Here is a 13,481-nt window from a genome sequence, read left to right on the forward strand (position 1 = left end):
GAAGTACATAGACCCATTCAGGATGGAGATCTTGGAATATTGGGAGTGTTAGACCAGGACTGAGAGTAAGAGCAGTATTGTAATTACTTATCATTGAATCTATGGTTAAGGAGGAAAGTGAAGACTGGAGGGAGTTAATGGCTAAGAGATAAAGTAGAGGCTTTTATCAGATTAGAGGTTCTGATAAGCTGAAAGAACAGTTATCTAAAATTCTTGAGCAGTTGAGAGGGTAACAGGCTGTGGTTGGGAAAAGATATGTTCAAATTACTGATTCATGACGACACCATGTTTCTTGTGACAAGATTTAGGATTAGGAGCTGATGTGTTGCTAGAGATAAGGCTAGATGTTGAATGGGTTGTCCACCTGGACTCTGAAACGATCAAGGAAGATGATCATAGAGGAAAAAATAATATAGGGAGCTCCGTGCGCAAAACGACAAATGTTCACTACAGAGGTGGGTAAAGAACAGCAGTTCTTAAGAAGCAGCATCGGAGAAGCAAGGGTTTTGACACGGAGTGACGGTATTCGGCACACAGCCTCCACTTTTGAAATCTGGCGAGAATATTTATCCATGTGAGAGGGTTCCAGGGGATGTAGCATTTTCAGGAGACAGTCAGGTCTCAGATCAAGGAAATAAGTTCAGAGAAAAGTCGATCTAAGAGCGGAAATGACTAAGAACCACCAATTTGAGGATAGGAGACTGGGAGGGGACCTAAGCAAAAGAAAACTCCGAAGCCTCTTTGTTTTTACTAGACTTTCTCTCAACCTATCGCTCGCACCATACCAACCTCCGCAACCAGAAAACACCCAAGAAACACTAGGTGAAAACCGGCTCTTTTCAACTCCCCGCGGAAGTCTCCCACCGGAACTCTTCTATGTCAGTGCTTTCCTATTGGCTGAAGCTTCCGCCCGCTTCAACTTGCTTCCCCTGACTACACAGGCGGGCCGAGCAGTCCCTAGAGTCACTTCCGCCTCGCCCGATACCCCCTCCTTGTTCCCTTTTTAGCCGCTTCCGGCCTCAAGCCCCGCCCCAGCCCGTGGGCCCCACCCTTCCCCGCCCCTCCCCCGCCCCCCCGGCCGGCTGCCCGGCCCCGCGGCGCCGCTTCCGGTGCGGGCCCCGCCCCGGCTGTGGCCCCCGGCTGCGGAGAGTAGGAGACGCAGCTGCCGCGCTGGGCATTGAGCGGCTCCTTTGCCGCGGCGGACCGGGAGCGCCCCGCACAGGTACGCTGAGCGGGTCCTAGTTCTTTTAGCCGCCGCGGGCATGGGGGCTGTGGCAGGTGGAGGTGACCGAGGTGGGAGGGGAGGCAGGTGTGTAGGGGAGACACGAAGGCGCGGGCCGTCGGAGCGCGGGGACCGCTGAGGAAAAGTGAGAGCCCTGGGGAGGAGCCCCGGGGCGTCCTGTGCCCATAGGCGTGATTTAAGATAAAGGGAAAGAAAAGGGTAAGGGGGCCCCTGGGAACCGAGAGGGCGAAGATAGGTGGGGTCGGGGCGATCCGAGAAGAACCAATGAATTGGCTGAGAGAGCTTAGTAGAGGTAAAAGTGATAGGGCTGGGTGGGTTGGGGGCACAAAGAATGGAAGGGGGGCCATTGGAGTGACCTGGGAGGGGAGATTGGAGGGGCCCGGGGCCAGTGGGTCTGGCAGCGAAGGTAAAGGAATGGTCAGCAAGGTCAGACTCAAAGGCGCAAGCTGTCGGTTTTGCCTGGCTTAGTGGTCCCTGAACTTTAGGGGAAATAGGGGAGGACCTGTGTGAGGGGATGGAGTGGTTTAGATTTCTGAGACTAAGTTCTCCAAATGTAGGCAGGTGGTATTGTTTGGATCACTGGCTACTTAGGGGCTGGGGGAAGATGGGCTCTTGGCGGGGAGAATGTGTATATTGAGTTGTAGAACTGAGTCATCTCAGACTTACTGAAGTAGCTGTGGGACACCTCCCCCTCTGCTGGGGACAGCATAGAGAACATGGTGCCACAAGACAAGAAGCAGTTGTTCAGTGACTGACAGGACTTGGTTGAAAAATTATTTCGATTGTGACTGATTTTAATGATTACAGGACATGTTTTAATGACTACCAAATCATTTACTTTATTCTTTAATTTTCTTTGACCCAAGATTTTTTTTTTTTAACTTTAAATGAACATTTCTGGGCTAGGGATGTAGCTCAGTGTCTAGTGTGTGCAAGGTCCTAGGTTCAATGCCCAGTACAGGAAAAAATAAATAAATAAATAAACATTTTGCCAATTGGATTTATTGTGGGTTTAAATTTTTTCATTCCTTTTGATACTCTAAGAAGAGCTAAAGCGGAATGAAAATATTGCTTTGGACATATCTCAAACTCAGACTTTCTAAAAGTGCCAGGAGAGGAAGTAGAGACAGTGAGGGGCAAATTGGAATTTGAATCTTACAGATTACAAAAAGCACAACCTGTGCTTCTAAGATGCAGAGAAAATGAGAATTTTTAATCTCTGGTTTTTTGCCTAGGTTTGAAGTTTGTACTTTTTTTACTCTAACCTATTTAAAAAACTTAATCCAAACCATTTTTATTGCTAGGGATGCAGTTACTTCCCTGTGAATTTTTAAATATGCTAAAGACATTTACTTTTCTCTTTTTTTTTTTTTTTTTTGTCTTTCAAACCCAATCCCAAAACACTGAAACAATGCAAGCATCAAGTCCCAACCTGTACAGTGCAGCTTCTTTCTTGTGATGACAAAATTGTACACCATGCTTCAAGTCCTGTTCACCCTAAAATTTGCTCCTGCATAGTAATTCAGTTATAGAGACTTGCTGAGAAAACAACTCAAGTGAGGAGTCTGGAGAGGAGGGTGGGGGTAGAGGTGGAAAGGGTGTGAAAGGGGTATGTGTTTGGAGACTGGTAAGAATGCAGATAAACCTGCCCCCACAATGCTTTTGGCCTGAGAGCCTTTTCTTTTTGTATTCGTTGTAGAATAAATATCATAATAGAAATTAACCATAAAGAAAGGGGATGTGAGGAGATTTACTTGGCCATTTATAAAAAAGAAGCCGCATTACCTTGTTTAGATAATATTGATACCTGTTTCAAATTAATTAACTTTAAAATCTCCAGAGGAATTCTCCCTGTTTGTTTTTGAGCAAGGATTGCAATTTGAGACTCTTGCCTCCTTGCGTGTTTCTTTCTTTCATGTTGTTGAAATTGGATTCTTTCTGAGGCTATAATGTCCAGTTTGCCTGCCTCAGTACACTCGGCAAGCAGGCTGGCAATTTGATCTGGGAAATTTGCAAAGTTTAAAACCCAAGAGCAGTTTGCTTGGTTTTGCTTCTTCTGTTAAGAGGATGCATTCTGTCTGCCTGTGTCAACTTGAATGGTAATATCTTTGTTCAGTGGGCCTGGGAATATAAGCAATTTGCTAGCAGGCCTTCTTTTTCCCCCCCTCTATTATTGTGGTTTTCATATTCCTGTTTAGTACAAACCCATTTACCTTTTCAGTAATAAACAGATTAATGTTTGAGAATGTAGAGGGAGAGAGATCAGAACACAGATGCTAGCAGCTTAAATACCATCTGAATTGCTTCTTTGAAAACCCTCAGTAAGGTCTGGGGCTGTAGCTCAATGGTAGAGCACTTGCCTAGCATGCATGTTCTATCCTCAGCACCACATAAAAATAAACAATAGAAATAAAGGCATTTTGTCCATCTACAACTACAAAAACATTTTTTAAATAAAAATAAAACCCTCAATAGTATACCACTATTGAAATTCACCCCATTTCCCCTCTTAGATCCTGTTCCTCTTCACACCTTTCCCTACCCACCCCTCAAAACCCAAATACTCATTGAAAATCAGGTTTAGAAGCACTAAGTTTATGTTTAGTGTTCAGAACTTATGGCTCTTTATTGGAGAAAAGAAAGCGTTTTATATCTGTTTTACATAGGTTTTTTTTTTTCCCCCCCTCCTTCTCTGTGGTTTTGGTTAATCACATAAAGTATAAACCCAGTGTGCCTGCTGGGCTATGCTTGGGTTTAGAGCCATGCCAATCTGTGGTCGAAGCTTGAAGCAGTAATGGAGCCACTGCAGCAGCAGCAGCAGCAGCAGCAGCAGCAGCAGCAGCAGCAGCAGAAGCAGCCACATCTAGCTCCTTTGCAAATGGATGCCAGAGAGAAACAGGGACAGCAGATGAGAGAAGCCCAGTTCCTGTATGCCCAAAAACTAGTTACACAGCCAACTCATCTTTCTGCCACACCTGGGAGACCTTCTGGCAGCCCTGCTCTGGGTCCCTTAGCCAGAGTTCCACCAGCCACACCAGTGGCCCGAGTTTTTGAACGGAGCACTGTGAACTCAGAGCCTGAGGAAGAAGAAGGTGGTTTAGAAGATGAGGATGAGGATGAGGATGTTGCAGAGGTGGCTGAAAGGGGGGCCCAGGCTGCTTCCAAATATTTTCATGTGCAGAAAGCAACTCGCCAAGACCCCAGAGTAGCACCCATGTCCAGTCTGCTTCCAGCACCAGGGCTCCCACCACACGGACAACAAGCTAAAGAAGACCATACCAAAGATGCTTCCAAGGCCCCACCTTCTGTCTCCACAACTGGACAGCCAAGCTGGAATCTGGATGAGCAGCTTAAGCAGGTCAGTCTTTCCGCTATAGGAAGCCATTTATTCTTCCTAAAGGCTAGCTAGAAAGAGTATTGGATGGTCTGGTGCTACGCCAATCTGGGTCTGCTCACCCCATTTCACTGAACCACACCATAAACAGACTGAACTTTTTTTTTTCACTTAATATTTGTTTTCTTGGGCTTGGGGTATAGCTTAATGGTAATGTATTTAGTATGCCTGAGGCTCCAGGTTTAATTACCAATACCACCACCACCCACCCTACATACAGAAATTAATATTTGCTTTCTTGAATAAACCTATAGACTGTATCAGTAACTCGATGTAGATTGTTCCAAGTTTGACCTGAAAGAATATCAGTATAATCTTTTTTTTTTGAAGGAAGAATGAGATTGCAACTGTGTTGGTGTGTTGAGGATGCATCTAAAAATGTGAGATGCATGACACTGGAATTTTTCCAATAGTAACGTAAAAGAACAATCTTGCCCAAGAACTTCTTATTTCCAGGCTAACCCAGGATCATACTCTTTAAGGGAGATTTGTTGTCTTATAGCTGAACAGAGCCGACAAGAAGCTCTTGTACTGTGTATGTTTCCTAGTAAAGAGGCTTATAGACATGATTTCATTTCACCCTTATAACATCTGCTTAGAAAGAGAGAAGGGTGGACCTCAAAATTCCCTTTATAGCCAAGGAAAACTTCTAAACATGGCTGAAATGACTTCTAAATGTCAGAGTCGGTTGGGAAACTTTTTTAAAAGACAGACTGGAGTCCTAATGAGTGAAGCCTATGGAATTGGAATTTGTATTCTTATTCCAAGTCTTTTAATTTTAATTTTTTTTCTTTATGATGTACAATGTAGTATATTCTCACTCAAACAATGAGATAGTTTAGGTTGGGAGTTCATGATAAAGCCATTAGTACCTGGATACTCAGAATATAGAATGTGCACATGCTCTTCATGTGTTCCAAATGGTGCTGTTTAGAAATTACTTGTGAAGAGCCATGGGTTAACACAGGACAACTGAGAAATGTAAGAAAGGTCCTTTGGAACCTGAAAAATCAAGCATCTTTGGATCAAGGAGCCCTGTGCAGTTGACCTAAATTTTACAACAACAGTGTGCAGTAGATTCTAGAATGAGAAATAGGCTCAAATCCTTTTTTTTTTTTTTTTTCCTGTATCTTCCTTTGTGGTCTTTTGGTAGCACACTTGAATTGCTCTAAGCCTGTGTCTAATCATCTGTGGAATAAAAGTAATGAAGGTGCCTCGCAAGGATACTTTGAGGATTAATGAGCTAGTCCATGTGAATATCTGTGCAGTGCCAAGCACATGGTGGCTAGTAATGCTCCAGAAGCTGTCTTATGCAAACAGTGCCATCTTCTTCCTGCATCTACACTGACAGGCCTCTGAACCAGAGAAAGTACTGAGATGTACAAAGGGTTTCCCTCACATGACCCAGGGAGATAGCAGTAGAGCTAGGACTAGAATCAGAATCCCAACTTCCACGACAGCAGCACCCTGGCTGCCAGCCCAGACCCGCCTCCTGGCTGATTGCTTTGCTTTAGCAAAACATCTGTGAGTTGCCGGCAGCCCCGCACTGCTGTACGGTTGGCAGAGTTCCATGCTGGCCGCTGAGTCAGCTCATAGGATCCCGCCCTGACAGCACTGGGAAAGTTCAGGCTCTAGGCGGCTGGGCTGCCCCCGCCTTGGCAGCTGGCCAGCCTCTGCGTGTGTGCGGTCGTTCCTAGAAAGTGCAGCCGCGTGCGAGGAACAAGTGGAGCTCCAGAGCCTGTCTGTCTTCAGGAAGTGCAGCAGGTGTTGAGGTCAAGCCATTAGAGCTTTGAAAAAAGCGACTCTTCAGAACTGGCTTGTGTGTGTGCACACGTGTGTGCCATGGCAAGGCAGCCTGCCTCAAGTCCTGGACGGCAGCCACTGCGCGGCTATAGAACTCAGCACTCTTGGGGGCTGGCTGTTGGCATTTGAAACCCTTTGAGTTCATTTAGGTGTCTGAAGCACAGTTACTAATTATAGACTGCCTGGTAGAGCACCTGCCAAAATGTTTTTATAAATGTTGGACTAGCTGAGGCCTAATCCCTGCCCCCTGAACTTGAAAATCAGGAACAGGGTCAGGGGGGGCATTGAGTGGACAGTGACTTAAAATCTTAGATGAGCATCTCCTATTCCTCTTATGGATTTTATTTTTTCAAAATGGGTTTGGTTTGTATTCTTTGTCTAAAACTTGTTTTAATATATGTGTGTGTGTGTGTGTGTGTGCGTTTGTGTGTTTTATTTATTTATTTACTTACTTTTTAGAAGTAGTTGGACTCAATATTTGGTTTATTTATTTTTATGTGGTGTTGAGGATGGAACCCAGGGCCTCGTACATACTAGATGAGCGCTCTACCACTGAGCCACAATCCCAGCCCTAAACTTGCTTTTAAAGAAGTAATGTGCTTGGGGATTAAGGTTTTTTTTGTTGTGTTTTATAAGGAAGACTAAAAATCTATCCTTGAGTAGGTCCTATAGAAACCGTGGAAACTATGAGACTAGCTGTTTATTGTCTAGTCTTTTTTTTTTTTTTTAATGTAATTAACTTCTAGAGAGCATAAATAGGGCTGCCCTTGCTCCAGCAATTGAAAGGCTTTATGTGTTACAGTGTCCATTTTGTTCTTTTAAACAACAAATTTGTACAGAAGGCTTCTTTGTGCCAGGGCTGTGCTCCTTGAGGTAAGTCATGTCTTTCCAGGGAGCTGGTGTGATGGTACTGGGAAACCTCAAGGTGGATTGGAGTAAATTACTTTGTCCAGGATCAGCTAAAGCCAAATCTCCAGTCTGTGCTATGGTGTAGATATTTCTAATAGATAGATGTTTATTTGTTGCAGTACAGGGAATAGACCTCAGAGGCGCTTTACCTCTAAGCTATATTCTCCAGCCCTTTTTATTTTGAGACAGGGTCTTAGTTGCCTAGGCTGGACTCTAACTTGAGGTCCTTCTGCCTCAGCCTTCAGAATCATAGGGATTTCAGGCATGCATGACCACGTCTGGCTATGATGTAGGTGTTAGTTTTGTTTCACTCACTAAAGTAAAAAAGTTAAGTGTTGTCCCCCCCCCCCCCCGCCTTAAATTAACATCATAGCATAGCTTGGCAAATCAACAAGATTAATCTATTTTGGAAGCTTTGGTGAATATGGGTGTGGGTATGGGTGTGGGTGTAGGAAGGGGATGTTGAGAGTGGGAGAGGTACCTGCCAAGCAAAGAGCAAAACTAGAAAACTTAAGGGTGCCATAGATTATCCATTGTTTCTGAAATCCCTTTCTTAGAATATGTAAAGTCAAAACTATTTTATGAGTTCTCTTTGAATTGAATAAACTCTTAGAAAATGTTTGTTTCTGAAGATCTAGATCATTATGAATATAGTATTCTGACACAAGAGCGTGTGGAAAATGAATAATACCACCTAGCCCAGCATCCTAAAACCAGTCAGATTTCTGTGGGCAGAGTAAATAATTATAAAACAAGACAACAAAGAACTGAGTGTTTCTTCTCTCAGAGGAAATCACATAGCCAATGGAGAGAGGGCTGTTGTTGGCCTTTTAGGGGTGGTCTTCTGTTGTTCTGGATAGAGGTCGTTCAGGCAATATAGTCTTTGTCTGTCTTGAGCCTGTTAGTAGAGCTGGGTTTCCAGAAAAGCATAGACTCCTTTCCACAAAATAGGAAGATGAGCGATGACTTGATGGCCTGTGGGAGCCAGAGTATATATGTCTGAATTTCTGCATACTTTGGCAGTCACTTGGTTATTGTGTGTGACTTTGCATAACTCAGTGCAAAACACTACAAGTCATTACTCAATAATGTAGGCCCTCTCCTTCTCTTCTTGGATATTTTACAAGGTTTTGCCTCAGTTGTCTTCTAGGATCAAGAGTCTAATTTCAGAAAACTTGCAATTAAAGAATTCCTAACACTTCCTAAAGCTTGCTAATCACGTGCATTAATGATGTGATTAATTCTGAACACGTGGAAGTTGTTTGGCGCACTCTCCACTCATGACAGCTGTGTAGGCTTTCTTTGAATTCATTGGAGCAGCATCTGTGCAGGACTGAAGCAGAGGAAGCTTCATGGCAGACTCAAAGAACCATGTTAGATGGGCACTGGGAGACAGGGAAAATGACGAGGAAATTTTGTCTTTTTTTCCCCAAAATAATTGATTTTCCCTAAAAATAAAAATTTTATTAACTACTTCAAAATCAGTCTTGTTTTACTGTGAGAGATGACGTCCTGCTGAGCAGTTAGTGGACAAAGATGTGTCTGCCTTTTTCTCCTAAATGTTGTAACTGTCTGGTTTTCCAGAATCTATTCCTGTAAGTAAAATGTGGGTCTTTGGGCTAGGCCTCCTTTTCTTGGTACATACTGCATGACTAGAATATTTGGGACTTTTTGTAAAAATTATGTAAAATATTGCCTTTAAAAAAAAATTGTAGACTTTCCTCACTTTTTGTAAGGCTGTCTTACATGCCCTTGGCTTCTATAATCACAGTAGAGTCTGTCTAGATCAATAGTTCTCATTTGGAGGTGGTCCTCCCTTTCTTCCCCCAGGATACATTTGGCAATGACAGGAGACATTTTTGGTTTCTGTGACAGAGGTGTTGGCAGATGTGCTACTATCATCTAGTGGATAGAGGCCAGAGATACAGCACACAGGACAGTTCCCCACAACAAAGAAAAGAATTACCCAGTACAAAACATCTAGGTTGAGAAATTCTTGTCTGTATTGTGTCACTGGAAAGAAAATCGTATGCTATGCTTTTCATAGACAGTGCTCTAGACTTAGCTCCTTTGTGCTTCAGTCTTAGTAACTGAGGGCTTTAGCATCCTTGATTTTTTTTTTCCTATTTTTCAATGTATGTGTTGAGTTAGGTGTCTCCTGAAGTCATCTGAGTTAACAGACTGTCACCTGGGAGAGGCCTAGGACCTAGAACTTGAGATCTCTTACTTGGCTCTAAGCAGGGTTCTTCCAGCCCAGCATTCCATGACTGTGGTGATTTGTGAGAGAGCTTGGTTGCCCTTCTAGTCATTAACCCCAAAAGATTAAGGTACAGTTACTTGGCAAACTTGTTACTTAGTAACAGATTTAATAATTGACTCAAAATTGGTTTGAGAGACACAGAAGGTAGATTTAGATATTAGCTCTACCACTTGATTGCTGGACAAGTACTTTGGACAAAGATCCTAACCTTCTATCCTTCCTCTTTCAACCTGTGCATCCATTTATTCCAGAGCATGATAATTCTCTCCCACCATCCTCAGGAATCTATTTTAAGATATTACAAACATGGAAGAAAAATGGTTTGAAATATTTGTGTAAAATGTATACACTATACAATAAAGATCAGGTTGAATTGTCATTAATGTGTAAATACTTTTTAAAGCTATATTTTTTTTAGTCTTTATAACCTTTGTAGATAAGATGCTCCACAAATCCTAGACAGTACTCTAAAACAACTCCTTCTTTAAGTTTTCTGGAGTTGTGGCCAAACTCAAGTGTTCTAGAGTTCTATGAAACCTTTCAGGATTGCACTTTTGAAGATGCTGCTTTCCATATTAGAATAGGGATACGTGGGCTGGGGTTTGTGGCTCAGCGGTAGAGCGCTCCCCTCGCACGTGCAAAATCCTGGGTTCAATCCTCAGCACCACATACAAAAAAAAAAAAAACAAGTGAAATAAAGGTGTTGTCCAATTACAAACTAAAAAATAAATTTAAAAAGTTAAAAAAAAGAATAGGGATACGTGCATATTTTTTCTTTAGGTAGAAGTAAGCTTTATAGATATTAAATCCTTATAAGTACATGATCACTGACTAAAACTCGGTTCTTCTCCCTCTTTCCAGAGACTAATCCCTCCATGCATGTCCTAGAGCTCATCCTCTCTAGATTTTCAGGGACTTGTTCATCAGTGAACCTCTCCATTTCCTGACCTTTGGACTCATGCTCTTCTGACGCCTTCTCCACATTAACAGTTATCTAGCTCCCAAACTAAAAAAAAAAAAAAAAAAAAATTTAGATTCTTCTTTAGTCTTAAAATCTCCCTCATTCAGTTACTATAAAGGAAATGAGAGATCAAGTTTAAAGAATTTTTCTTCTACTACACCTCTCCCTCAGGTTTTTCTATATTGTTACCTCCCCCTTCCCCGCATCAAAGCTTCTCCAAAGAATTATTTGTATTCCACAGTTCTATTTTGTCACCTCCTGCTCACTTCTCGGCCTACTCAATCTGGACCCTGTCCCTTAAATTGTTTGGGTTTCTAATGACCATCATGTTGCTTACCCAAGACTGCCCATATTCTTTTGATTTCTCAGCATGTTGAATACAGTAGACCACTTCCTCTTTGAAACATTGGCATCTTTCTGCTTATTTTACTTATCTCTTATGCTTTCTCTTCTATCTGGCTTCTAAAACTTAAGTTCCCCAGAGTTCAAGACTAAGTACTCTTCTCCGTATGCCCTGCATCTTTTACTTATGTGGCTTTAAATACTGTCTACAAGTCAGTGACTCCAGTATATAATTTTTGCTCACATTTCTAGTCTCAGCTCAGTGCCTATATTCCCAGCTACCTGCTTGGCATTTCCATTTAGATATTTTACTTACATCTTAAGTTTAATGCTTGTAAAACTAAATTCTTGATTTCTAACCTCCTCCACATTATTTCCTTCTTTATTTTCCTTCTCAGTAAATGGCATTTTTATTCATTTAGTCAAGTATACCAAAAACCTTGGAGTTGACTCTTTCTTATCTCCTACTTTGTCACTCCTTGTGTTTGGTCATCACCATCAATTATCTGGATATCTAGAATCTTGCTACTTCTTTTCTTCTCCAGCATAACCTACCCAATCCAAGCCACTTTCCTACTGTTGCAGCTCTCAGCAGGTTTCTGTGTCCCCTGATTCTAATCCATTCTGTACACAATAGCTAGAGTGATCTAAAAAACAAATCAAAAAATGTCACTCCTTTAATGCCCTCCAAGTATGATGTCCCACACTGTAATTTTAAAATCCCAAATCTTTATGATCTGGCCCTCCCTACTTCTCTAGCCTTACCTTTGACAATCTCCTGACCTATCACTGTGTTTCAACCACCTTCACTTTTGCATATGCTAGAATACCTTTATGGGTTACTTCCTCAGAGGCATTGTCATCACTCTCAGTGTAGATCAGGTTCTCCCTTTATATGCTATCATCGAATGTTATTGTTTTACATTGGTGTGGTTGGTTGGTTAGTTCCTAAACTAGATGGTAAGCTCCAAGAGAACAATGACACCATTTGATTTGCTTATTATTGTATAGTAATGTTACATTGTAAGCATTCAATAAATATTTATTTCTTCCATTTTCATTTACTTTACTTTTTCATGTGAATTGCTTCATTCATATTTTTAAAAAAACAAGACTTTATTTTTTTAGGTTCATAGCAAAATTGAGCAGAAGATACTGTGGTTTCCCATATACCGCCCTCCTCCACACATGCACACCTTCAAATGCTGTGCCAGAGGGTACATTTGTTACAATTGATAAGCCTATATTGATCCATTATTATCATTCAGAGTCCATAGTTTACAGTAAGGTGCACTCTTATTGTACAATCTGTGGATTTTGACAAGTGTGTAATGATTTGTATACACCATTATGGTGTCATACCGAGTAGCTTTACTTCTCTAAAAATCTTCTGTGCTCTATCTATTTATCCCTGTCTTCCCACTAATCCCTGACAACCACTGATCCTTCTACTGTCTTCATGGTTTTGTTCTTTCCAGAACGTTGTATGGTTGGAATCATTTAGTATGTAGCTTTTTCAGATTTGTTTTTTTCATCTAGTAATATGCATTTAACATTTTTCCATGTCTTTTTATGGCTTGATAGCTGATTTCAGCATTGAATAATATTCCATTGTCTGGATGTACCATAGTTTGTTTATCCACTCACCTATTGAAGGATGTCTTGCTTGCTTCCAAATTTTGGCAGTTTATAAATAAAGCTGATATTAATGTTCATATGCATATTTCTCTGTGGACATAGGTTTCAGTTTGAGTAAATTCTAAAAAATGCAATTGCTGGATAGTACGGTAAGGATATTTTCAGCTTTGTAAGAAACAGCCACACTCTCAAAGTGGCTGTATAATTTTGCATTCCCACCAGCAGTAAATATACCAGTACCCACTTTTCCCATTTCCTCACCAGCCTTAAATGGTGTTATTTTTTTGGATTTTGACCACATTCTTTTTTTCTTTAGTTGAAATTTTATTGAAGCCGGCACGGTGGTACATGCCTGTAATCCTTGGGAGGCTGAGACAAGAGAATCAAGAGTTCAAAGCTAGCCTCAGCAATGGTGAGGTGCTAAGCAACTCAGTGAGACCCTGTCTCTAAATAAAATACAAAATAGGACTGGGGATGTGGCTCAGTGGTTGAATGCCCCTGAGTTCAATCCCTGGTATCAAAAAAATAAATAAATAAATGAAATTTTATTGAAATAATTGTAGATTCACATGGAGTTGTAAGAAATAATACAGCTGGCAGCTGGAAGTTTGCTGGGGCCTCTTTGGCTGTGGCTCTCAACAGTCTCCCATTCCTGGTCTTAAGCAATAACAGTCTTCCTGCCTCAGCCTCCCAATTAGCTCAGGCTACATGTGTTGATTACTCTTTTTTGCCCAGGGAAGTGGGGTGCTGGATATTATACCCAGAGACATTTTGCCATTGAGCTATATCTGCAGCTTTATTTACTTACGTTTATTTATTCCACTTGGGGCTTTTTTTTTTTTCCTTTTCTACCAACATTTTCTTTTACTTGTGTCTTTGTGTGCTCTTTCAACCTTATTTGTGTGTTGTCATAGTGTTCCCTCTCTATCCC

At 41.7% G+C, this 13,481-nt stretch overlaps 1 protein-coding gene across 3 annotated transcripts in view; it reads left to right on the forward strand.

Annotated features, from left to right (window-relative positions):
• The first annotated feature begins 1,136 nt into the window (after positions 1-1,136).
• The window catches only part of Arid3b (AT-rich interaction domain 3B), a 48,270-nt gene continuing 35,925 nt past the window's right edge, over positions 1,137-13,481 (forward strand). For all 3 annotated transcript variants that reach the window (XR_013090666.2, XM_076848695.2, XM_076848696.2), the window contains exons 1-2: positions 1,137-1,222; positions 3,962-4,601. Coding sequence is in view for 2 of the 3 variants with exons in the window: in XM_076848695.2 (XP_076704810.2) it covers positions 4,038-4,601 (564 nt within the window). In the remaining variant the exon portion in view is untranslated. The remainder of the gene's footprint in view (positions 1,223-3,961; positions 4,602-13,481) is intronic.

Source organism: Callospermophilus lateralis, chromosome 3, assembly GCF_048772815.1.
Source record: "Callospermophilus lateralis isolate mCalLat2 chromosome 3, mCalLat2.hap1, whole genome shotgun sequence".
Classification (NCBI taxonomy): domain Eukaryota; kingdom Metazoa; phylum Chordata; class Mammalia; order Rodentia; family Sciuridae; genus Callospermophilus; species Callospermophilus lateralis.